This window comes from Pongo pygmaeus, chromosome 6 (assembly GCF_028885625.2).
Source record: "Pongo pygmaeus isolate AG05252 chromosome 6, NHGRI_mPonPyg2-v2.0_pri, whole genome shotgun sequence".
In the NCBI taxonomy this organism is placed as follows: Eukaryota; Metazoa; Chordata; class Mammalia; order Primates; family Hominidae; genus Pongo; species Pongo pygmaeus.
In genome coordinates, this window is record NC_072379.2 from 2,991,547 (window position 1) to 3,014,573 (window position 23,027).

Sequence of the window (23,027 nt, forward strand, 5' to 3'; positions counted from 1 at the left end):
TTTCACCATATTGGTCAGGCTGGTCTCGAACTCCTGACTTCAGGTGATCCACCCGCCTCGGCCTCCCAAAGTGCTGGGATTACAGGTGTGAGCCACCATGCCCAGCCATGAGTTTCTTATTCTTTGGCAGAAAAAGCCAAGCCCTGGGGCCGTGGGGCCCGGGAACCTGATTTCTGGGCAGCATGGAGCCACGGGTCATAGGTTTTGTCTTTGAATAGGCAGCTGGGTGAACCCGGAGAGGCCACGTCCCTCCTCCGAGCCTCAGCCCCCTCATCTGTACAATGAGCAGTACCCTGCCTTTCAGGGTTGCTTCGAGGACAGCTGGGTCAGCAAGCGTGGACTGGCCCAGAGACAGGGTAAGGAGGCTTGGCATGGTGGCACAGGGCAAACGCCCAGTCCTCCCTCACCTGCCACCCACCTGCGATGGGGCGCGTCCTCCTTGTAGCGTCTGACGATGGAGTCGTTTCCCGGGGGCTCGGCGGTGATTGACATGATGCTGCTGCGGCTCCGGGGGGGCTGCTTCAGACACAGACACACACACGTTATGGGTGCATAAATATTACAGACTCAGGGACTAAATTCAATGCAAAATCGTGCCTGCCTGCTACTCAGGCGGCATGGAGGCAGCGAGCCGGCTCTCAGCGGCGACCTTGGCTGGAGCAGGCTCGTGCTCAGCCCGGAGCGGCCACAGCCGCCGAGCTTGAAGTACATCTGTTAGCACATCTGCTCACAGGGAGGACGCAGGTGGGAGCCGGCCGGCTTGGGGACTGGGGCGCTGCCTCGCCATGGTGCACAGGCTGAGCTCAAGGCCCCCGGGCTGCACCTGCTCTAAACATGGTGAACAGTGTGGGCCTGGGGTGTGGGGAGGGCAATGGTGCCCCGGACGGCACAGCTGCTGGAGGGCGACCTTTGAAACCAGGCCTGCTGGATCCTGGCCAGAGCCACTCTTAATAAGAGCCTGGGATTCTGCCACTCAGGGCAGCCATCAGACAGGAATCATTCATTATAAAATCTCTGCCTCCCCCAGGGCCCGATTTTGGAAGCTGAGCTGACAAGCTTCCCAGGGCTTCCCCTTGGGGTTAGAATTTCTAATCTTGGGCCTTCTGCTGCCTGGTGGGGGGTGGGCAGTGCTGGATGCAGTGGCTGGGACACTGCCTGGCTCTGCCCGGATAGGGGTTCTGGGCTGGGGAGAGGGCCCTGAGCCTCAGCTCTGCGTCGGCTCCAGCTGCTCACAGCTCCCTGCCCTGCCTGCCGCCCGCTCCCCAGGCTGCAGGAGTTGCCAGGGGCTGAGAAGTTGCGGCAGAATTTTCACGGCCTGTGCCATGCGCGACAGCCCCTGGGAGGCCCAGCTCCTCCTCCCACCAAGTGTTAAATTGGGAAAGGAGGCGGCAAGAAGGTGTAAATACATTGCGAGGCTGTGGAAACCTCTCTAAATAAACATAAGGGAGGCTGGGGCTGCAGCCCAGAGCAGGCAGCAGCGCTGCTCAGAGGCTGGGACTTGGGGAGGAAGGTGAGGTGGGTCGGGGCTGGTGGGGTGGACGAGGCTAGGGCCCCGGGATGGTGCTCTGCAGCAGGAGAGGGTGTTGGGGGATGAGCTGGGGCTCCGGATGGCACTCTGGAGCGAGAGAGGGTGGTGGGGATAAGCTGGGGCCCTGGATGGCGTTCTGCAGGGGGAGAGGGTGGTGGGGATAAGCTGGGGCCCTGGATGGCGTTCTGCAGGGGGAGAGGGTGGTGGGGATGAGCTGGGGCCCTGGATGGCGTTCTGCAGGGGGAGAGGGTGGTGGGGATGAGCTGGGGCCCTGGATGGCGTTCTGCAGGGGGAGAGGGGGGTGGGGATGAGCTCTGGAGGAAGAGTGGGTGGTGGGCATGAGCTGGGGCCCCGGACACTGTTCTGCAGGGGGAGACAACAGAGGGGACCCATAGGTCAGGCAGAGGCTGCAGCTCACCATCTTGGTGAAGGAGTTGGTGATGGGCAGAGATCCACAGGAGCTGGGGCTGGCATCCATGCCTTCTTCCTCGTGCCCCTTGGCTGTCCTCATGGGAGACGAGGTGGGAGAGACAAAGAAAGGAGAAGGGGGCCGGGGAGCATTTGAGGTGGAAGAGAGCGAGGGGAGGGAGAGAAAAGGTGGGGAAAGGGAAGTCAGAGCCCCATGGCCCATAGGTACATGGGACTGTCTGGCGTCATCCCAAACCTCCTTCTAACGAGGTGGGTCTGGGGCCTCTTCTCTCCCTTGGGGGCTCACTCCCCTCTCTGTGGCATCTGCTGGAGAAAGAGCCCTCAAAAACCTCCTCTTGCTTTTTATTAAATTTTTTATAGAGACGGTGTCTTGCTATGTTGCCCAGGCTGGTCTTGAACTCCCAGCCTCAAGTAATTCTCCTGCCTTGGCCTCCCAAAGCGCTGGGATCACAGGCATAAAACCATCTCTTCTTTTCCCGTCTCCCCCCACCACACAGTAGGCTCCTGGCGGGGATGCGGGGGTGGGTCTCGTTTGCCAACATATCCCAGCTCCTAGTGAGGGTCACCCCCTGGGCAAAGCCTGGGTCAAAGCTGGACAACGCCATGTGTCTCTGAGGACTGGTGTGGGGACCCCGGCTGGCATTTTCTGTGAACAATGGACAACTGGGGCATGAGTCTTCCTGTCCAATTCTCCGCCATCAGCATGGACTGCCTCTCCCTGACAAGCAGGGCTGGCTGATGGGGATGAGGACAAACTGGGGGCCAAGTCTGTCACCTCCTCAGTGAAGCCTCCCTTGATGTCCCTGCCCCAACCCCTGGCTCTGTCGTGGGTTGCCTGGGGACCATGTGCACATCCTCTCAGCCCTCATCTGACGGCTTTGCTCTCTGTGTCCCCTCCTTGCTCCCACCCTTGCTGTGTGTGCCCGTGTTGTGTGCACAGAGAGATAAACATACATGCACCCCCGTCAGCGGATGCCTTGTGGGGAGGAACCATACGCTGTCCTTCCCTGGGCCCCCAGCACCTGGCACTGGGCAGCCTATTAAGGTCTGATGAGGAGCGAAGAAGCCCCATGGCCACTGCATCCTGTCTCTTCCCTTTGATGCAACCCCTTTCTCTTCTTCCTGCAGGCCCCAGGCCCTTTGCACCTGCCTTCTGATAAAGAAGGCTGTTGAGACACCGGATGTGGCCGTGAGGGAGCTGGACGGGGCCCCCCGCCTTGGCCTCCCTCCGCTACCCTCCGTGTCCAGAGAGAATGGCCTTAAGCACGGGTCTGCACTCTTCACTCTCCTGCCCACCCCAAAGCCACCTGGGGGAGGCTTCATCCTTGCCGTGCAGGATGAAGTCCATATCTTCAGCAAGGCGCCCACAGTCTCAGCCCAGTGCTCTCCTGCTTTGCGCTCTGGGGCGGCAGGGCAGCTTCTGCCCGGTGCACCTCCTGGTCTCCACATCTCTGTTTATGGGCCCCTCTCTGACCTGAGGAGTCCTTCTGGACACTGTGTTCCCTCCACCAAAAGGCTCCCTTTTCCAGCCCCAGTTTAAATGTACACTTCACCTCCACCTTTTTCTTTCTTTCTTTTTTTTTTTGAGACAGCATCTCACTCTGTCGCCCAGGCTGGAGTGCAGTGGTGCCATCTTGGCTCACTGCAACCTCCGCCTCCTGGGTTCCACTGATTCTCCTGCTTCAGCCTCCCGAGTAGCTGGGATTACAGGCATCTGCCACCACGCCCGGCTAATTTTTGTATTTTTAGTAGAGACAGGGTTTCACCACGTTGACAAGGCTGGTCTCAAACTCCTCACCTCAGGTGATCTGCCCGCCTTGGCCTCCCAAAGTGCTGGGATTATAGGTGTGAGCCACCACGCCCGGCCAAATGTGCCCTTCTTGATGGATCCTTCTCTGACCTTTGTCCTGCCACTCTCAGGACCCATGCACTTTCCACCTCCCGGCTGTGGCCCTGCCTGAGTGTGTGGGGTCTATGGGCATCTACTCGGGCCTTCCAGCACCTGGCACATAGTAGGTGCTTGATTTGCTTAGGCAAACCCTTCCTAGCTGATCTGTCACTCCCAGAGACATGGTGAGGACAAAAGAGAAGATTCTGAAGGCAGTGTGTCTCGGAGAAGAACCAGGGACTGACCAATGAACCAGCCTCCTGTGAGGTCCTGTGGGGGACCACCCGGCCAAAAGTCTTGGAAGAGGGTCAAAGAGTCCTCTCACTGAGAAGCCATGGGCAAAACGCACAGTTCAGTGAATGCACCAGGGATTCCGGACAGACTCACCGGGAGAGGCGGGGAAGCGTGGAGGGAACCACAGAGGGGACCTTTCAGCAGTTGGGGCTCCTGCCCGCTTCGAATGACGATGAACATTAACTGCTATTTGGATGGAGACCCACCACCCCGAGACCCCCGAGAACCCGCCACGTTTACCATGCAGGATTGTTCATTACAGTGGGAGAAACAGATGGACCGAGAGAGACAGAGTGACAGATGAGACAGGCCAAGAGAGATCTGGGCGTCTCACTAACCTTGAAAATCTGATGTTCGCTTCAGGCTGATGGGGGATTTGGCTCTCTGCAGCTAAAAGGGAGGGGAGGCGAAGAAACAAGACACAAGACACAAATCAAACAGGGACCTAGACACATGTCACCGGGGCTTAGAAAAAAATAAAGCGAGTCCAGCCATCCTGTCCCTCGTCATATGGCCACCAGGGTTGGCCCGGAACGTACACGGACCGATGCTCATCTCCCATGGCCGGGACGACAAGACACAGCGGCTCCCTTGGGCTTGAATCAGGCAGCTGCTGGTACAGACAAGCTCTCCTCCCAGGGCGGCCATGCAATATGGCTCATGGCAGAAGACAGGACAGGAGCCAAGAGCGGCAAAGGGGACCAAGCGATGCGCGGGGAGTGTGAAGCTGAGCAGAGCTGGGTACACGACACAGAGCGGGTTTCAGAAGAGGGTGAGGCTGCCGGGCAGGTGCCCTGGCCACCCCCGGCCCGGAGTGCTAACGGGGTCTCAGTCAGCTCAGATGTGCTGCCTCAGGCCTTCTGGCTTGGCGTGTGCAAGGCTGGGAGAGGTGGAGGCATTGTCAGGCCCTGCTGTGGCGTCTCATTCATTCACTCATTCCCTCCCCATCGAGAGCCAGCCATGGGCTTCGGGTTGCCCAAGATTCTGAGCAAAGTGACAGGATTACTGCTAACTCCAGCTCCCAGGATGGTGCCTGACATGTGATGGGCATGTGATTGGTATTCAATACATATACTCAATACATATGTGATGAATAAACAAATGAATGGTTTTTTTTTTTTTTGAGACAGAGTCTTGCTCTATCGCCCAGGCTGGAGTGCAGTGGTGCGATCTCAGCTCAAGCTCTGCCTCCTGGGTTCACGCCATTCTCCTGCCTCAGCCTCCCGAGTAGCTGGGACTACAGGTGTCCACCACCACGCCCGGCTAATTTTTGTATTTTTAGTAGAGATGGGATTTCGCCATGTTGGCCAGGCTGGTATCGAACTCCTGACCTCAGGTGATCCGTCCACCTCAGCTGCCCAAAGTGCTGGGATTACAGGCGTGAGCGACTGCGCCAAGCCTGAATTTGGAAATGATGCTCATTTCATTCTCTTTCCCTCCATCTGCCTGCCTTTCTTTCTTTCTCTTTCTTTCCTTTCTTTCTTTTTCTTTCTTTCTTTTCTTTCTTTCCTTCTTTCTTTCTTTTCTTTCTTTCTCTTTCTTTCCTTTCTCTTTCTTTCCTTTCTCTCTCTCTCTGTCTCTCTCTCTTTTATTATTGAGACAGGGTCTTGCTCTGTCACCCAGGCTGGAGTATAGTAGTGCGATCATAGCTCACGGCAGCCTCCAACTCCTGGGCTCAAGTGATCCTCCTGCCTCAGCCTCCTGAGTAGCTGGGACTACAGGTATGTACCACAATGCCTGGCTGTTTTTTTTCTTTTTGTTCTTTTTTTGAGACACTGGATCTTCCTATGTTGCCCAGGCTGCTCTGGAACTCCTGACCTCAAGCGATCCTCCCGCATTGGCCTCCCAAAGTGCTGGGATTACAGGCGTGAGCTACCGTGCCCAGCCTGTCTTTCTTTCTCTCTCTTTTAATGTCTATTACATTTATAAGAGTGAGGGAATCCGTAAAAATGTACAAATGAGTAAAAAGCGAGTTGGCAGGATTTCCAGCTTACAGGGTTGAAATAGGTTGAGTCACAGTCTGGGTACCCAAGACCCACCCAGAAGCAGGCGTGGCTGTGCTGCTCCATCACCGCCTGCAGGGGCCCCCAGCTCACAGACCCTCTGCCCTGCACCTGTGCGCCTCCTCCCTCCACACCCATGCACCTGGATGCCCTTTAGGTTCATCCTGCGCTGGGGCGGATGGTAGGGCAGGAAGTACTTGCTGTCTTCAGGTGACTCCTCCGAGGTGGAAGAATCGTCAGCTTCTTGACCATTGGTCCTGGGGCTGGCGTCCCCAAAGTCCTGAGAGATGATGGTTACTGGCAGGTTCCTGGGCAGACTCTGGGGACAGGGAAAAGCTGGTGTTAGCGATGGGGTTTGGCGATGTGCCACCAGTGGGCAAAATGGCTGGGCTGACAGTGTCATCATTCCCTCGGCCACCCGAGCATGAAGCTCACTTCGGCCATTCTTCTTTCCTGACGCCAGCCGTAACCCCAGACACTGAGCCCCATCATTCCAGCCTCATGATGCTCCTCCTCCCAGGCTTCTGGTCCAGTCTCCCAAGCAAGCCCCGGTCTTCTTGTACAATGGTAAAGGCATTGCCTCCTAACTGGCCTCAGCCCCTTACAGCTCATCCGTCACCATTAAATTTCCAATTTGTAGCCCTGTGCCTGAGCTAAAAATATAAAAAATATTCAGAATGACTGAATGATGTTAAAAAAAAAAACAAACAAAAAACACAGTGCTAGGTAGTGTCTGGAGCGCTTCATAACTGTCACCTCATTGAATCCTTCCTGACAAGTAGAGGTTGTTGTTGATAATCACTTTTTACAAAATAGGAAGCGGAGTGCCGTGGCGTGAAGGAACTGCGTGGCTCACAAAGCCACAAGGCACCCTCATGCTGCGCTGCCTCCAAACTCAAAGCGTCTTGTTCCACTCCCTGTGCGATATCCTTCAGGGGCTCAAAATAGCAGTAGAGCTCCGGGGTGTGCAGAGCCCACCTTGGCGTGCCCCGTTACCCCCCTGCTGCTCCTGGACTCCCACTCTGCAGACGGACGGAAGCGCCGGTCATAGCCTGCTGACAGCACAGTGGGCTACATGCCAGGCCTGTGTTCACGCTGTAACTGCAGCCGAGAACGCGGGTCCTCCCAAAGTGCTGAGATTACAGGCCTGAGCCACCGCGCCCGGTCAGGGTCCCTTCCTTTGTAAATGAGGACACTGAGCGTGCTTTCCATGCAGGACAGTTCCGTGGGGGTAAATGAGGTAATACACAGAGGGCACATTGTGTGGCACCTGCACGTGACGGCGCTCGGTAAACCCAGAGCTATAACAGTGATAACATCTACCCTGGAGGAGGCATTCCTTTGTTTCTCAGTGCCTGGGGCCCTGCTGGGAAATGTACTCTGCAATTCACGTAGTCCATAAATGAGGGTTTACTCACAGGCACTAGGAACCGTAACGACTGCAGGGTGTCTTAAACCCAGTGATGGTTCAGGTGTGCCGGGGAACCCCAGTGGGAGGCCAGCAGCTGCTGTGGTCACTGACAGGGCACTGAGGCTCCTAAGGGGGAGGCTGCCCAGCGAGGAAGTGGCCAGGTCAAGCTTGCCCTGCATCTTCTTTTTTTTTTTTTTTGAGATGGAGTCTTGCTCTGTCACCAGGCTGAAGTGCAGTGGCACGATCTCGGCTCACTGCAACCTCCGCCTCCTGGGCTTAAGTGATTCTCCTGCCTCAGATTCCCGAGTAGCTGGGACTATGGGCGCGCACCACCACTCCTGGCTAATTTTTTTTGTATTTTTAGTAGAGACAGGGTTTCACCATGTTGGTCAGGCTGGTCTCGAACTCCTGACCTCGTGATCCACCAGCCTTGGCCTCCCAAAGTGCTGAGATTACAGGCGTGAACCCCCACGCCTGGCCCCCTGCATCTTCTTATTTATGTTTTTAATTTTAATTTTCTAAATTTTTTAAAATTTTCGCTCTGTTGCCCAGACTGGTCTTGAACTCCTGTCCTAAAGCGATCCTCCCACCTCAGCCTCCCAAGATGCTGAGATTACAGGCACGAGCCACTGTGCCCAGCCCTACCCTGCATCTTCTAACTTCAAAATGAGTGGCTTCCACTCATCACTAAACAGACACAAACACAAGACTAAAAGATGTGGATTATGCTGGGTGTGGGAGGGAACTTCCAGCTTCAAATATATGAAGAGCCAACCAGGCACAGTGGCTCACGGCTGTAATTCCAGCTGTTTGGGAGGCTGAGGCGGGAGGATCACTTGAGGATAGGAGTTTAAGACCAGCCTGGCAAACAGTGAGACCTCGTCTGTACAAAAAAATTACAAAATTGGTCAGGAATTGTGGTGTGTGCCTTTAGTCCCGCTACCCGGGAGGCTGAAGTGGGAGGACTGCTTGAGCCCAGGAGTTTGAGGCTGCACTGAGCTGTGATGGTGCCACTGAATTCCAGCCTGGGCGATAGAGTGAGACCCTGTCTCAAAAGCAAAACAAAACTAAACAAAGGACAAGAAGCCATTCATTGCACAGGGAGGCAGTGACTGGTCACAGCCTTCAGTGGGCGCCAGGGGGCACCTGGCTTCAGGTGTGGGGCCCCACAAGGAGGTGGCGACTGGCCACAGCCCTCAGTGTGTGCCGGGGGCACCTGGCTTCAGGCGTGGGTCTCCATGGGGAGGCGGTGACTGGCCACAGCCCTCAGTGGGCGCCAGGGAGCACCTGGCTTCAGGTGTGGGGCCCCACGGGGAGGTGGTGACTGGCCACAGCCCTCCGTGGGTGCCAGGGGGCACCTGGCTTCAGGTGCAGGTCTCCACAGGGAGGCGGCAACTGGCCACAGCCCTCCGTGGGCGCCAGGGGGCACCTGGCTTCAGGCGTGGGGCCCTGCCCATCCCACCTCACCTGGTCCAGGTTGCTGCTGTCCTTGGAGAGGCGCCGCAGCTTGCTCTCCAGGTTGACAATGCAGGCCTCCCGCCGCACCATCTCGATCCTCATCTCGTCATTCTTCTCTTCCAGCTCGCGGATCTGCTTCCTGTACTTGTCCTTTTCGATTAAGCACTGCGAGTACTGCGTCTGAGCTTCGTCTCGGGAGTGGAAGGCCTGCCAGGGAGAAGCGGGACAAAGGCTGCTTTGGGGGTTGCACCCCAGCCAAATCCAGCTGGGCCCAGGGACAGGCATCGTCTCCAACCCAGGGGCCAGCCACATCATCTGTGGCTCTCGTCTGCAGCCTGACCCCTGGGCGTGTCAGTCACTACCTTCTTCATTAACGTGATCACAGAGCCGATGGTTCGACCCTTGCTAGTGGCAGGCTCTGTGTTGAGAGCTTTGATAAAGTATCCCTGGAAGGCCACAGCCTGTCCCTATGAGGAGGTGCTACCATAATTATCCCCATTTTATAGATGAGGGAGGGCGCTGAGGTCAGGGGTGGCAGCTTGCCTATGGGCATACACTTATGAATGACAAGGCTGGATCTGAACCCATCCTCTCACCCAAGAGAACAGAGAACATTTAAGAACCATGTTTGGTTGTGGGAGCTGCTGGAACCCAGCTCGGAGCCCCCTGATACCCAAACGCCTGTGACTTCCAAAAGCCTTTTGGGATAGAATTCATCTTTGGAACAGAAATGGGAAAGATGGATTCAGGAGTGATCCCTGCATCGTCAGTGACGTTGCACTGGACAAAACACTCTGAAGGACCCGGTGGTCTGGGGTGTGGGCCCGCTGTGCAGCCTTGCCGCCCTGCATGCTGCAGGTGGTGCCTGTACCTGGTCCCGCTCCCGCTCCACCTCCTCCAGCTGCAGCATGACCGTGTTCATGCGGTGCTTGTACATTTCACAGTCCTTCCCCAGGGTCGAGCACTTGAGCTCCAGATCCTCCTTCTCCTCCAGGTACTGTGAACCACACAGAGAAATCAATATGTGCATCGAGCAATCAATAGGTCAGGGCTGAAAGCTGTTCTTGGCTCCTGCCTTCCCGCCGGCTGGCTGGAGCTGGCCTGTCCCTCCCTAAGCTGGCATGGTCAGGACATGGCCTGCCCTTCTGAGAACCGGCTACCTGACCACTGGGGCTCAAGGTAGGAGCCAATCAACCCAGCATTGTCGTGAACCCACTACAGACCAGGTAACGTAGGGGAGGACAGTGTGGTCTCAATCAGGAGGGGGACACAGGTGCTAAGCTGGTGCAATAGCTTGTAAATGCCCAAGGGTGGCCGGCACATCTGGCATCCTGCAATCCACAAGGTGCGGGTGAGGCTCTGAGACTCACACCTTGGCGGGTATGTGGGTTCCCCCAATCCCAAGCCCTCACCCTCCCCTCTGCCCACATTGCTCCTGCCCTCAGGCCCTCATCTGGTTGATAAACTGCAGCTTCTGCCAGGGGCTGAATACTGGGAAGTACAGGGGATTTATGCCGGGGTCTGACCTAGTCCCTGGAAAGGAGTGTGGGGTCAGGGAGGTCCTGCTGACACACACCACTGCCCCCTGGTGTGAAGGGGGCCGGCCGAGGGCACTGCTGGGCAGGCGATCCCCACTCCCACCTTGTCTCTCAGCTCCTCTGCCTGGCGGGCCTCCTCCTGCAGATTGTAGATCCTGTTGACCAGCTCCTGCCGGTCCTCCAGGGCCTCCTTGCGGTCGTGTTCCAGGATGTCCAGGATGGCCTTGTCCGAGTCTGGCAGGCTGCGCTTCCCGGCCTGGGTGGGAGGGAGGAGGTTTAACAGGGTCAGGGTCAGGGTGAGGAGCCAAGTGGTCCTGGAAGGCAGGGGACAGAAGAACCAGCAACAGACACGGACAGAGCAGAAGGTTTTGTGCCTGGAAGGTAGAGGCAAGAAGAGATGTATGTCCCCTGGGGTCTCTAAGAAGCTTAGCATTTAAGAAGTTTATTGCCTGGAAAGAAGCAGAAAACTGGCTTTTGCTTGAGCGTATCCTGGGCCTTTTGTTCTCCCTGGAGCTTATCGGAATGCAGAGAAACAGTTGCTGCACCCGAAACCCTTTTTAGATGCTGCCCCTGAAATACCGAGGAATCTGTTCTGGAGAAGCTGGGTTCATCCTCGGCTCTGAAACAGAGCCTCAAATACCAGGCAGCCGCTCCTGGGGGAACTGTTCTGGAGGGAGCAGGAGGATGCATGTTTTTTTTCTTGCCCTGCAGATACGTTTTGGGATGTCACTCCTCAGCAACTTCCACCTCCGTGCCCACAAGTGATTCGGCGATGACAAGTGTGGGGAGGCATTTGAGGTTGGAACAAGTGGCACGGAGCTTAGAGTTGGGTTTCTTGGAATCTTTAAGGGCATGTAGGTTTCCTAGATGTCCTCGTCTCTTCCCACAGTGCTCAGGGCATTGATTTCCACGTGGTTGGTGAGTTTCCTGGAGTGCTTCAAATAAGCACGTTTTCCCAAGCATGATCTCCTGTCTCTGACAAATGGGTGGTGGGGTCACCGCTTTACAGAGGAGGAGAAAAAGGTGCCCGAGGGTGGCATGCATGTCTGTGATCCTGCAGTCAGCACGGTGTGGGTGAGGCTCAGGGACTCACAACCTGGCAGGTTCGTCATTTCCCCCAACCCCAAGCCCTCACCCTCCCGCTGCCCGCGCTGGCCCCGCCCCCAGGCTCTCACCTGGATGATGGACTGCAGCTCCTGGTTTTTGGTCTTCAGCATTTCATTCTCCCGCTCCAGTTCCAGAACCTGCTCCTTCTTGGGCCGATTTTCAATGTCATTCTTCAGTTTCAGAGACTGATTTCTCTCCAGCTTACATTCCTCCTCCATCTTATTCAACCGGTGCTTTAGCTGATCGATCTGAAATACCCCAAGGGTGCCGAGGGGAGAAGGCAGGTGGCAAGAAACACTCAGAAAAGGCAATGCTTCCCCCGATCCCACTGAGCTGGCAGCATAACCTGAGTTATGCCCCTTTCTCCTTCTTCCAGGGGCAGAGAAGGGCTCCAAGAAACCTTCTCCAGTGAAACAAACTGTCATCTCCCTGTTGATGGAGAGTTCCTGATTAGTCTATTTAGAATAGCTCCAAAGGGGCTACAGGCCTCAGAGAAAATTTCCTCAACCTTTGTCGGGTGGAACAGGTTATGGATTTTGGGATAAAAGAGATCCAAGTTGGTGTTTCCCACTTCAACGCCCTTCTCTGATGGGTTTCAAATTCTGATCCTTGGAACTCAAGGATTCCCCTGAAGAATCCAGGGGTTACCCAGGGGGAAGGAGGAGATGGTTGAGAAGTCGGGGTTCTGGGCATCCACACTGACTTCACATCCCAGAACAGCTCTGCTTGTGTGGTTTGTTCTTTTGGGTTTCACACAAGATTTTATTTGGATAAATAGCACTGTTGCTAAAAAGGAAGAGGAAGAGGAGGAGGAAGAGGAAAAAGAAAGAAGAAAAAGCAGGAGAAGGAGGAGAAGAAGAAAAGTAGAGGAAGAAGAAGAGGAAGGGGAAGAAGAGAAAGGAGAAGAAGAGGAAGAGAAAGAAGAAGAGGAAGAGGAGGAAAGAGAAGGAGAAGGAGAGGAGGAGGAAGAAGAGGAAAAAGAGGAAGAAGAGGAGGGAGAGAAGAAGGAAGAAGAGGAGGAGAGGAGGAGGAGGAAGGAGGAGAGGAAGAGGAAGAGAAAGGGGAAGAAGAAGGAGGAGGAGAAGGAGAAGAAGAAAGAAGAAGAAGGAAGAGGAGGAGGAGAAGAAGAAGAATAGGAGGAAGGAGGAGGAGGAGAGGAAGAGGAGGAGGAGAAGGAGAAGGGAAAGGAGAAGGAGGAGACAGCCTGAAATCCACTGAATTGTAATTTCACAGGCTCTCCAGCCTAAAGAACTTCCCCAGACTTAGGCAGAAAGAGTGGCTTCCTGGAGGAGGCAGCTATTGCATCTGGAAATGAGACAAGTGGAGATGTGCTGATTTTCACACTCAAGAGTTTAGTGTCAGGAACTGGGACCAGCAGAAGACTTCTTCAACCTGTGAGACTAACCTGTGTGCCTCCCCAAACACATCGGCTTTGCTAAAATATCCCAAACAAGAAGGTTGCATTCGAAGGTTATAAAGAAAGGAGGCACCAAAGGGGAGAGTGTCATTTTTCAAATCTAGTCTTGGAGGGAGAATCATCTCAAGGAATCTGGCAGGTAGAGAGCAGTGGCTTTAGCAAGAAAAGACCAGCTCCTGCACCCCAGTGATTAACCTGAGACGATGAAGAAAGGGGTGTGCAGGAAGCAGCCCGAGGCCAAGAAAACCAGCCAGGGACTCTGCTGGCCAGATGGTCTTCCAAATTCTACTTAACACTTTCTCACTATTAATGTATCTCCAGGGAAACATAACACAGGAGAAAGTTCCGGGAGAGAAACTCGTTAAGTCCCTGCCACAGGGTAACTTCCCCAAATCCTAGGTAAAAACAGCATAGAAATCTCTCCTCCTGCTCAGGCAAAAAAAAAAAAAAAAAAAAAAGCTCCTCAGCATCTTCAAAGCTTAACCCAAGCGTCCCTTGCTAAGTCCCAGGTCCCACACGAGCAGGCATGGGGCGCTAGCATTGTGGGGTGCTTACAGGGTCAGCCACTCCGCCAAAGACTTACGGTTCAGTATCCCAGCAATCCTAGGGCACAGGTATTACTTTCATTATTGCCATCTGCAAATGAGGAAACTGAGGCCAATAGCTAAGTAAATAGTAAAGCATAAAGCCAGAATTTGAACTCAAAACTACAGGACTTACAAAGCTCATGCTTCTAACCAAAACACTATTGCCTGCTATGCCACTGACTCAATTCACCTGAATTCCTGGTGGACTGTTTACAGATCTGTCTGCTTCACTAAATTGTAAGTGACCTGTGCACAGCTCACGTTATTTATCCCCATGTCTCCCACAGTGCTTAGCACAGTGCCTCACACGTGGCAGGTGCTTAATAAATATTCTGTGAGTCTGTTTTCCACCCAGCAGCCAGAGTGATCCTTCTCAGATATAAATCAATTGTCACTCCTCAGCTCTCAATCCTTCAGAGGCTTCTCACCACAACTAGAATAAATCCCAAAGTTCTTACCATGCCCCCACGATCTGGACCCCGCCATCCCTTCCACTCCCTTCTGCACCATTTGTTTATTTGGCTCTGGCCCCACTGACTCTCCTGCCATTTCTTTTCTCTTTCACTTCTTTCTCTTCCTTCCTTCCTTCCTTCCTTCCTTCCTCCCTTCCCTCTCTCCCCCCCTCCTTCCCTTCCTTCCTTCTTTTTCTCTTTCTCTCTCTTCCTTCCTTCCTTCCCTCCCTCCCTCCCTCCCTCCCTCCTTCCTTCCTTCCTTCCTTCCTTTCGTTCTTTCTTTTGACAGGCATGGCTCACTGCAGCCTCGACCTCCCAGGCTCAGGCAATCGTCCTGCCTTATTCCCCCCAGTAGCTGGGACTACAGGCACATACCACCATGCCTGGCTTATTTTTGTAGAGATGGGGTTTTGCCATGTTGCCCATGCTGGTCTCAAACTCCTGGACTGAAGCAATCCTCCCGCCTTGGCCTCCCCAAATGCTGGGATTACAGGTGTGAGCCACCAAGCCCAGCCTTCCTGCTGTTTCTTCAAAAACAAAAACAAAAAAACATGCCCCCTACTTGTGGCCTTTGCAAGTGCTTTCCCCCTGAGACTTGCATGGTTGGCTCCTTTCATCCCTTCAGATCTCTGTTCATGTGTCTCCTTCTCAGAGACCTTTCCTGGCCACCCTATTTAAAGTAGCAACCCTCATGTTCTGTCCTCACGCCCTGTCTCTTCTTGATAGCACTCATTTCTACCAAGTATTTATGCATTTGTTTTCTGATTACAATGTTAGTTCCACGACAGCAGGGTTTTAGTCTTGAGCTATGTATCCCTGGAAAAGAGCCTGGGGCCAGGTGTGGTGGCTTATACCTGTAATCCCAGCACTTTGGGAGGCCAAGTGTGCAGATTGCCTGAGCCCGGGAGTTCAAGACCAGCCTGGGCAACATGGCAAAACCCTGTCTCTACTAAAAATAGAAAAAGTGGGGCGGTAGGTAGGAAAAAAATAGAAAAAAATTAGCTGGCATAGCGTGTACCTGTAGTCCCAGCTACTTGGGAGGCTAAGGTGGGAGGATCACCTGAGCCTGCAAGGCCAAAGCTACAGTGAGCTGTGATCACACCACTGCACTCCAGCCTGGGTGACAGAGTGAGACTCTGTCCAAAAAACCCCTCCAAAAAACCCAAAAACAAAAAGTCTGGTACCCGATGGCACTCAATAAACAGAAAGAATGAACGAGGCCAGGTGCAATGGCTCATACCTGCAATCCCACCACTTTGGAAGGACAAGGCAGGCAGTTCACTTGAGCCCAGGAGTTGCAGACCAGACTGGGCAAAATAGCAATACCCCTTTTCTACAAAAAAAATGGAAAGAATAGCCTGGCGTGATGGTGGGCACCTGTAGTCCCAGCTACTTTGGAGGCTGAGACAGGAGGATCGCTTGAGTCTAGGAGGTCAAGGCTTCAGTGAGAAGACTGGGCAGTGGAAGACCCTGTCTCAAAAAAAAAAGAAAAAAAGAAAGAAAGAAAAGAAAGAAAAGAAAGGAAGGAAGGAAGAAGGAAGGAAGAAGGAAGGAAGAGAGAGGAAGGAAGGAAGGAAGGAGGGAAGAAGGAAAGAAGGAAAAGAAAAGGAAAGAAAGAAAGGAAAAGAAAAAAGAAAAGAAAGGAAAATAAAAGAAAAGAAAAAAGAAGATGTAAATCACCTTAACTGATTTGCGGAGTGAGCCATTCCGCGAGCCTCACCGGGTCTGCGCGCGCATGCACAAGGTGGATCTGGGACCGAGCGGGTGGTGGAAAGCTGCACTGGGTCTGTCCTTGTGCGCATGTCTGCCCATGCGCATAGGGGATGTAGGCCGCTGAACTGGTAGCGCTAAGCACTATGGGTACACGTGCAGGCGCATAGTGGACCTAGGACTCCCAGAGGCCCTGTGTCCTCCATTCCCTCTCACCTGGCTGGCAGGAAGCTCCAGTAGACCATGTGCATGTGCCTGCACCTGCTTTATGGGGGACTTGAGCCCTGGTGACATTTGTTTCCCCCGGGTCACCCTGGCGGAGTAGCCCTTGGGCACCCCTCACCTCGAGTTGGAGGTCTCGGCTCCTCATGACCGCCATGTTCTTTTCCTCACTGAGCTGTGCGTAGCGCATGGCTAAGTTGTAGTTGTCGTCCTTCACCTTGACCAGCTCGTCATTGTAGCTGTCCCGCTCTTCCTTCATCTTGTAGTACCGCTCCTGGAAGGTCAACAGCTCCACGCGCGTCAGCGTCATCTGCTTCTTCTCATCCTCCAGCTGCCGCAACCTGGCCAGCAGCTCGCAGCGTTGCAGGTCCTTGGCCTTCATCTGCTGCTGCAGCTTGATGACCTCGTTCATCAGGAAGTGCGTGAGGCCCTCGTGGCCTTCCTCCACTGTGGAGAGGGGGCACCCAGTCAGGCCTGAGGACTGGGAAGTGGAAAAAGGAGGTTCCAGACGCAGGGCAGGTGCCATTCATTCACTCACTCACCAACGTTGTGCGAGCTTTTTACTCACTCTGCCCACGAGGCACTGGGGATTCAGAGTGAGCGAGACTCACAGCCTTGGCCCCGGGAGATCTTATGGTGTAACAAGAGAAACACACTTAAAAAAATCAAATGATACCACAAATAGAATTACAGACCGTGAGGATTTCACAAAGTAAAGGTAGATGGGGCTATGAGAGTGTGTAGCAGGGGCCCAGATCCAGCCTCGTGGGCAGAGAGGGTTGGAGAAGGCTCCTGATGGTTGAGGTAAAATATTAAGTTCGGGAGGGAAAAGGCATTCTAGGAAAGGGGAACAACATTGCCAAGGCCATATGGGGAGGAGGGAGGAACTTGGCATATTTCAGGAACTGAACGAAGACCAAAGTGGCTGAAGGAGAGAGAGAGAAGAGAAAGGCGAAGCTGGGGGTGTCAGCAGGGACTGGATCATGAAGGGTCCTTGTGAGCTGCATTAAAGACCTGGGTCTTTTTTTTATATTTTGAAACAGGATCTCGCTCTGTTACCCACGCTGGAGTGCAGGGGCATGCTTATTGCAGCCTGGAACTCCTGGGCTCAAGCAATTCTATGGCTGGAGCCTCCAAAAGTGTTGGAATTTCAGGCATGAGCCACTGTGCCTGGCCAAGACCTGGGTCTTTACAAAGAAGCAATGAAAAACCACCAAAGGGTTTTAAATAGGGGAGGAAGAATGGAGAAAGCACTGGAACAGATCAGGAATGGATATAGAGAGTTGATGGGGTTGTGGGAGTCTGGACTGTGGGAAGTGTTGGGGAGGGAGAGAAGACTGATTCAAGAATGTTTAGAAAGGAAGATTAAGAAGGCAAGATGCTCAAGGGCTCTGGCCCATGAGACACTAGAAAGAATGCAGCCAAGGCAAGGACAAGATCTACGGGGTAGAATGAACTTGTGTTCCACCTGGCGCCATTCATGGGGGATGGTCCTTGAACACCCACTTCTCTTGGCTCCTGCTTCCCTTTGCCCCCGTTAACCTTTCATCATCAAGCAAAATAAGTGGTTGACAGACCCCAGTTCTATATGTCATAGATTCACAGCTTAAGAACCATGCCACTACTGAGGACACGCACACACACACACACACACTCACACACACGCCCCTCCTCTTAGAGTCCAGATGTTCCCAATGGCAAAAGCACTTACCCACAATGGTGGAGAATCTCCGAGTGGGCTCTTTCCCAGTCACCAGTTTGTACAGCTCTGGGTAATAAAATTCCAGGCTCTCCAAGAAGACCACATAGCCCCTTTGCCCCTTGGTATGTAGAATGTCCAACAGCCGGCCTAGGGGAAAGACCAGACCACTCTGTGAGAATACATATCTGATGGAACGCAAGTCTCTGGCTGGTCTCATCCTGGACTTGTATCCTTTAATCAACTGTAAGAAGACAGTCTCCCCATATTCTATCACTTCTGAGTTGTATCTTGGAGCCCAGATGACGTAAATCAAAGTGCCAGGCCCTCCGCAGGGATTCGGTGGGCATTTGTTTTCTTTTTCTAATAAGCTGGTAGAACCAGGATAAATGGAATTGCCGCCCCAGTTTTGAAGAGTTTCCCAACTGACCGGGGCCAAAATGAACCATGTAGGCACCAGGTCTTCTATGACTGAAGGAGGTTGGAAGCATGATAAAAATTATGGAATAATACATGGTTCTCTGGGATTGAGAGCAGGAAGATAAATCTTTGGGTGAGGGGCTAGGAAAAATCATAGGAAGCAGGGATAGTTCTAGATTTTTCTTTGGGATTATTACACAACCTGGAAACACCTTAAATGTAATTTCCCCAGCAGGTCCCAGTTTCTATACTATTGATTCCACTTATTGCTTACATTTCTGGGCCCTTCCTTAAACATTTTATTTTCAGATATTCTTCTGAGATATGGAAGAAGAAAGGTAGGTCTTAAAACTGGACCTTTTCCCTAGGACGGAGAGAAGAAATAAATTTGATGTTATGTCAACCCCGATTGTTTGGTGAAGCCGCCTGCAGTACTGTTTTGAGAAACATTCCAAAGTTACATCCAAGCTCAGTGGGAAAGCATGCTGATTAGTGATGTCTGCCATGGATGCCAGAGAGTCGCAGCTGATGAGCCACTTATTACCAGCCACGCTGGGGGACAGTGATTATCAAACCTTCTAAACTGATCCATAGAAAGAAAAACATTTAACATTGTGGTCTAGTGACCATAAACAAAGATAACTCTACAAGTACATGTGTATACACATGTCCATAATATAAAATTAAAACAAGCTTCACAAACCATGTTTATTACCTTTACTGAATATGATAAAGTGTCCTACCCACCCCCCTGCCCCGGAAGTCAGGCTAGAAAAGCCTGTGGAACCCTTCTCGGAATAATATTTTTAAACAGATAAAGTACATCAGATTACAAAAGAAACCAATTATAATAAAATCCAGTTATCAAATATTAAATAAATTTGTGTTTCAGTAACGTACTTCTTTATTAATGCATTAAATAACAAGACCTCTCGGCAGGTCTAATAAGTACTGTAATTTTGAAAGAGAGAAGAGTGTAAGTGGCATTTTGAGAGATTTGCAGTAGCTGTAGTGATAGGAAGAGATCTGTAATTTTCATTGTTGCCTAAGTCACAAGAATTACTAATCACTCCTGTAATTTGTGGCTTCCTGACATTTGCAATTGAGGGCAAAGCTAAATTGCAGTTGAGGTTGGTAAAATAAAATGGCATTTCTTCCCCCCTCCCAGTTTATGGATCCTTTGAGTTCTATACACAGACAGCTTGAGTTCTATACACAAATGGGTAGGTGATGGTCTGTGGACCCCAGTTTAAAAATCCCTGACCTAGAGCAACTTCATTTTGGTACAGCTACCAAAGGGTATGTCTGGAAGTTGCCGTGTGCGGTAGCCCTCCCTCTCCCGCAAAGAGGTCCTAAGGTTACCTGCTCGGTTGATCTTGGATGGCAGCATAGGAGCATTAAGCACTTCATCTTCATCCTGCTCATCAATGACCTTACACTGACGCAGGTAGGGCGTGAGCTTGGCAGGGTTGATATAGCGGCTGAGCATGTGCCGGTTACACTCCACATTCTCCCACAAGGCGTCCTCTTCATCCTTCAGCGTCTCCATGTAGTCATCCATCTCTGGCCCTCCTCCTTTTAGACATAAACCCCAACAAGCTTAATAAAACAGTCTCACTGGAACAGCTCTATCAACTCCTCTGGAGTGATCTCTAGAATATATTAGGTTAAAAAAAGTCCTGTACAGTAAAGTATATATGGCATTTTACCTTTTATCTAAGAAAGGGGGTATGAATATAAAAATATATATTTCCTTATATACTAAACATAAACAATGGAACTTTAAGCCATAAATTTTTAAAAAGATTATTTATAGGGCAGAGAGGGAAAATCCTGCGGTTGGAGTCTACCCTTTCCATCCAAGTTTTTATGTCTTACTAAAAATGTATAGTTCCCTAAACAATATATACTATTGGTTTTTGTTTTAAAATTTCACATAAATGGTGTCATACTATATATTTCCTTTTTCAACATGTTTTTCTCCCTTTACATTTTTTTTTGAGATTTATCTAGGTGGATACATATAGATCTAAGTCATTCATTTTTAAAAATAGCTTTATTGTGATATAATTCACATAGCATACAAGTTACCTTTTTAATATGTTCAATTCAATGATTTTAGTATATTCACAGAGTTGTGCAACCACCACCACAATCAATTTAAAATCATTTCCGTCATTTCAAAAAGAAGCTCCTCACCCTTTATTAGCCACTCTCAATTTCCCTCTAATCCCTGCCCCTCCAGCCCTGTGTAACCACTCGTTCACCTTCTGTCTGTATAGATTTGCCTTTTCTGTACATTTTATACAAGTGAAATCCTACAATTTATGGTCTTTCATGGCTGGCTTCTTTCACTCAGCAACTTTTCAAGGGTTGTTCCTGTTGTAGCATGTATCAGGACTTCATTTATTTTAAATTGCTCAGTGATTTTTTCACTGCATGGACACGCCACATTTTGCTTGTCTGTTCATTCACTAATGGATATTTGACTTGTTTCTACCTTTTGTCTATTATGAACAATGCTGCTATGAACATTCATATAAAAGTTTTTGTGTGACTGTATGTTTTTATTTCCCTTGGGTAGATACATAGGAGTGCATTGTTAGGCCGTATGGCAACTCTATATTTAACATTTTGAGGAACTGCCAAACTGTTTTCCAAAGCAGCTGCATCATTTTACATTGCCACCAGCAAGCCATGAGGGTTTTCATTCCTCCATATTCTTGCTAACACTTGTTATTGTCTGTCTTTTTTATTACAGCTCTCCTACTGAGTGTGAAGTAGCATCTCACTGTGGTTTTGATTTGCATTTCCCTAATGACTAATGATATTGAGCATCTTTTCATGTGCATATTGGCCATTTGTGTGCATTGATAAATGTCTATTCAAATCCTTTGCCCACTTTAAAATTGTGTTGTTTGTCTTTTTATTATTGAGTTGTAGGATTTTGTTATGTATTCTGGATGCAAGCCACTTATCAGATATATGACTTGCAAATATTTTCTCCCATTCTGTCAGTTGTCTTTTCACTTTCTTAAAAGCATTGTTTGTAGCACAAAAGTTTTAAATTTTGAGATAGTCCAATTTATTTATTTTTTCTTTTTTTCACTTGTGCTCTTGGCATGTATCCGAAACACCATTGTCTAACTCCAGATGATGAAGACTTACTCCTGTTTTTTTCCTTTGAATATTATACCTTAGTTCTTACATTGAGGATGATCCATTTTGAGTTAATTTTTGTGTATGGCGTGAGGTAGGCGTCTAACTGCATTATTTTATGTGTGGACGTCCAGTTGTCCAAGCACAGTTTGTTTGAAAAGACTATTCTTTCCCCATTGAATGATCTTGCTACCCTTGTTGACAATCAACTGACCATAAAAGTAAACATTTGTTTTTGCACTATTGATTCTATTCCATTGATCTATATGTGTATCCTTATGCCAATACTACATTGTCTTGATTACTGAAGATTTGTAGATTTGTAGTAGGCCTTGAAATTGGGAAGTATGAGTCTCCCAACCTTGTTCTTTTTCAAGATTGTTTTGGCTATTAGGTGCCTTTTACCTAATTTTAGGATTAGGATGTCAATTTCTGCAAAAAAGGCAGTTGGTATTTTGGTAGTGAATCTGCTGAATATGTAGATCAATTTGGAGAGTACTGCTACCTAACAACATTAAATCTTCTGATCTATGAACATGGGGATGTCTTTCTTTAAATCTTCTTTAATTTCTTTCAGCAATGTTTCATAGTTCTCAGTGTACAAGTCTTGCACTTCTTTTGTTAAATATATTCCTAAGTATTTCATTATTTTTGATGACACTATAAATGGGAGTTTTTTTCTTAATTTCATTTGTGGGATATTCATTGCTGGTCTATAGATATATAATTTATTTTTGTATATTGACCTTGTATTCTGCAACCTTGCAAAATCATTTATTAGTTCTGTTAGTTTGTTAGAGACATCTTATGATATCCTATATATAAGATCATGTCATTTGCAGATAAATGTAGTTTTACTTCTGTCTTTCCAATCTGGGTGCCTTTTATTTCTCTTCCTTGCCTAATTGCTCTGGCTAAAATACCTCCAGTACAATGTTAGATAGAAATGTTGACAGCAGGAATCCTTGCTTTGTTAGTGATGTTAACGGACAGCATCCAATCTTTCACTGTCAAGTATGACATTAGCTGTAGGCTTTTGCTTTTGTTTTAAGATAGATGTCCTTTATCAGGTTGACGAAGTTTTCTTACCTTCTTGGTCTATTGAATGTTTTTATCCTGAAAGGTTTCTTGATTTTGTCAGATGCTTTTTCTGCATTTATTGAGGTTGCCATGTGGTTTTTGATTTTTATTCTATTGATAGGGTTACACTACCTGACTTTCAGATGTTAAACCAACCTTGTATTCCTGGCATAAATCCTATATAGTCATAGTATATAATTCTTTTTATATGTTGCTGCATTTAATTAACTAGTTTTTTAAAATAGGATTTTTGCATTCATATTCATAAGAGATATTGGTCTGTAGTTTTCTTTTCCTGTGATGTCATTGTCTGGTTTTGATATTGGCCTCAGAATGATTTAGGAAGTGTTTCTTCCTCTTCTGCTTTTTGGAAGAGGCTTTTAAGAATTGATATTAATTTTTCTTTTGTTTGGTAGAACTTACAAGTGAAGACATCTGGGCATGGGTTTTTCTTTGTGGATTATTTTTACAAATTCAGCCTCCTTACTTATTACAGGTCTGTTCATATTTTCTGTTTGTCTTGAGCCAGTTTCAGTAGTTTGTGTCTTTCTAGGAATTTGTCCATTATATCTAAGTTATCTAATTTATTGGCAGCAATTGCTCACAGTTCCCTTCATACTTCTTT

General features: G+C 50.1%; 1 protein-coding gene across 3 annotated transcripts in view; it reads right to left on the reverse strand.

Annotated features, from left to right (window-relative positions):
- CARD11 (caspase recruitment domain family member 11) overlaps positions 1 to 23,027 on the reverse strand; it is a 139,941-nt gene that overhangs the window by 23,537 nt on the left and 93,377 nt on the right. For all 3 annotated transcript variants that reach the window (XM_054494580.2, XM_054494581.2, XM_054494582.2), the window contains 11 exons: positions 19,526 to 19,738; positions 17,756 to 17,893; positions 16,166 to 16,491; positions 11,725 to 11,904; positions 10,653 to 10,805; positions 9,883 to 10,008; positions 9,021 to 9,218; positions 6,285 to 6,461; positions 4,478 to 4,529; positions 1,947 to 2,029; positions 419 to 519 (listed from right to left, as the gene is read on the reverse strand). In XM_054494580.2, the coding sequence (XP_054350555.1) occupies positions 419 to 519; positions 1,947 to 2,029; positions 4,478 to 4,529; positions 6,285 to 6,461; positions 9,021 to 9,218; positions 9,883 to 10,008; positions 10,653 to 10,805; positions 11,725 to 11,904; positions 16,166 to 16,491; positions 17,756 to 17,893; positions 19,526 to 19,738 (1,747 nt within the window). The remainder of the gene's footprint in view (positions 1 to 418; positions 520 to 1,946; positions 2,030 to 4,477; positions 4,530 to 6,284; positions 6,462 to 9,020; positions 9,219 to 9,882; positions 10,009 to 10,652; positions 10,806 to 11,724; positions 11,905 to 16,165; positions 16,492 to 17,755; positions 17,894 to 19,525; positions 19,739 to 23,027) is intronic.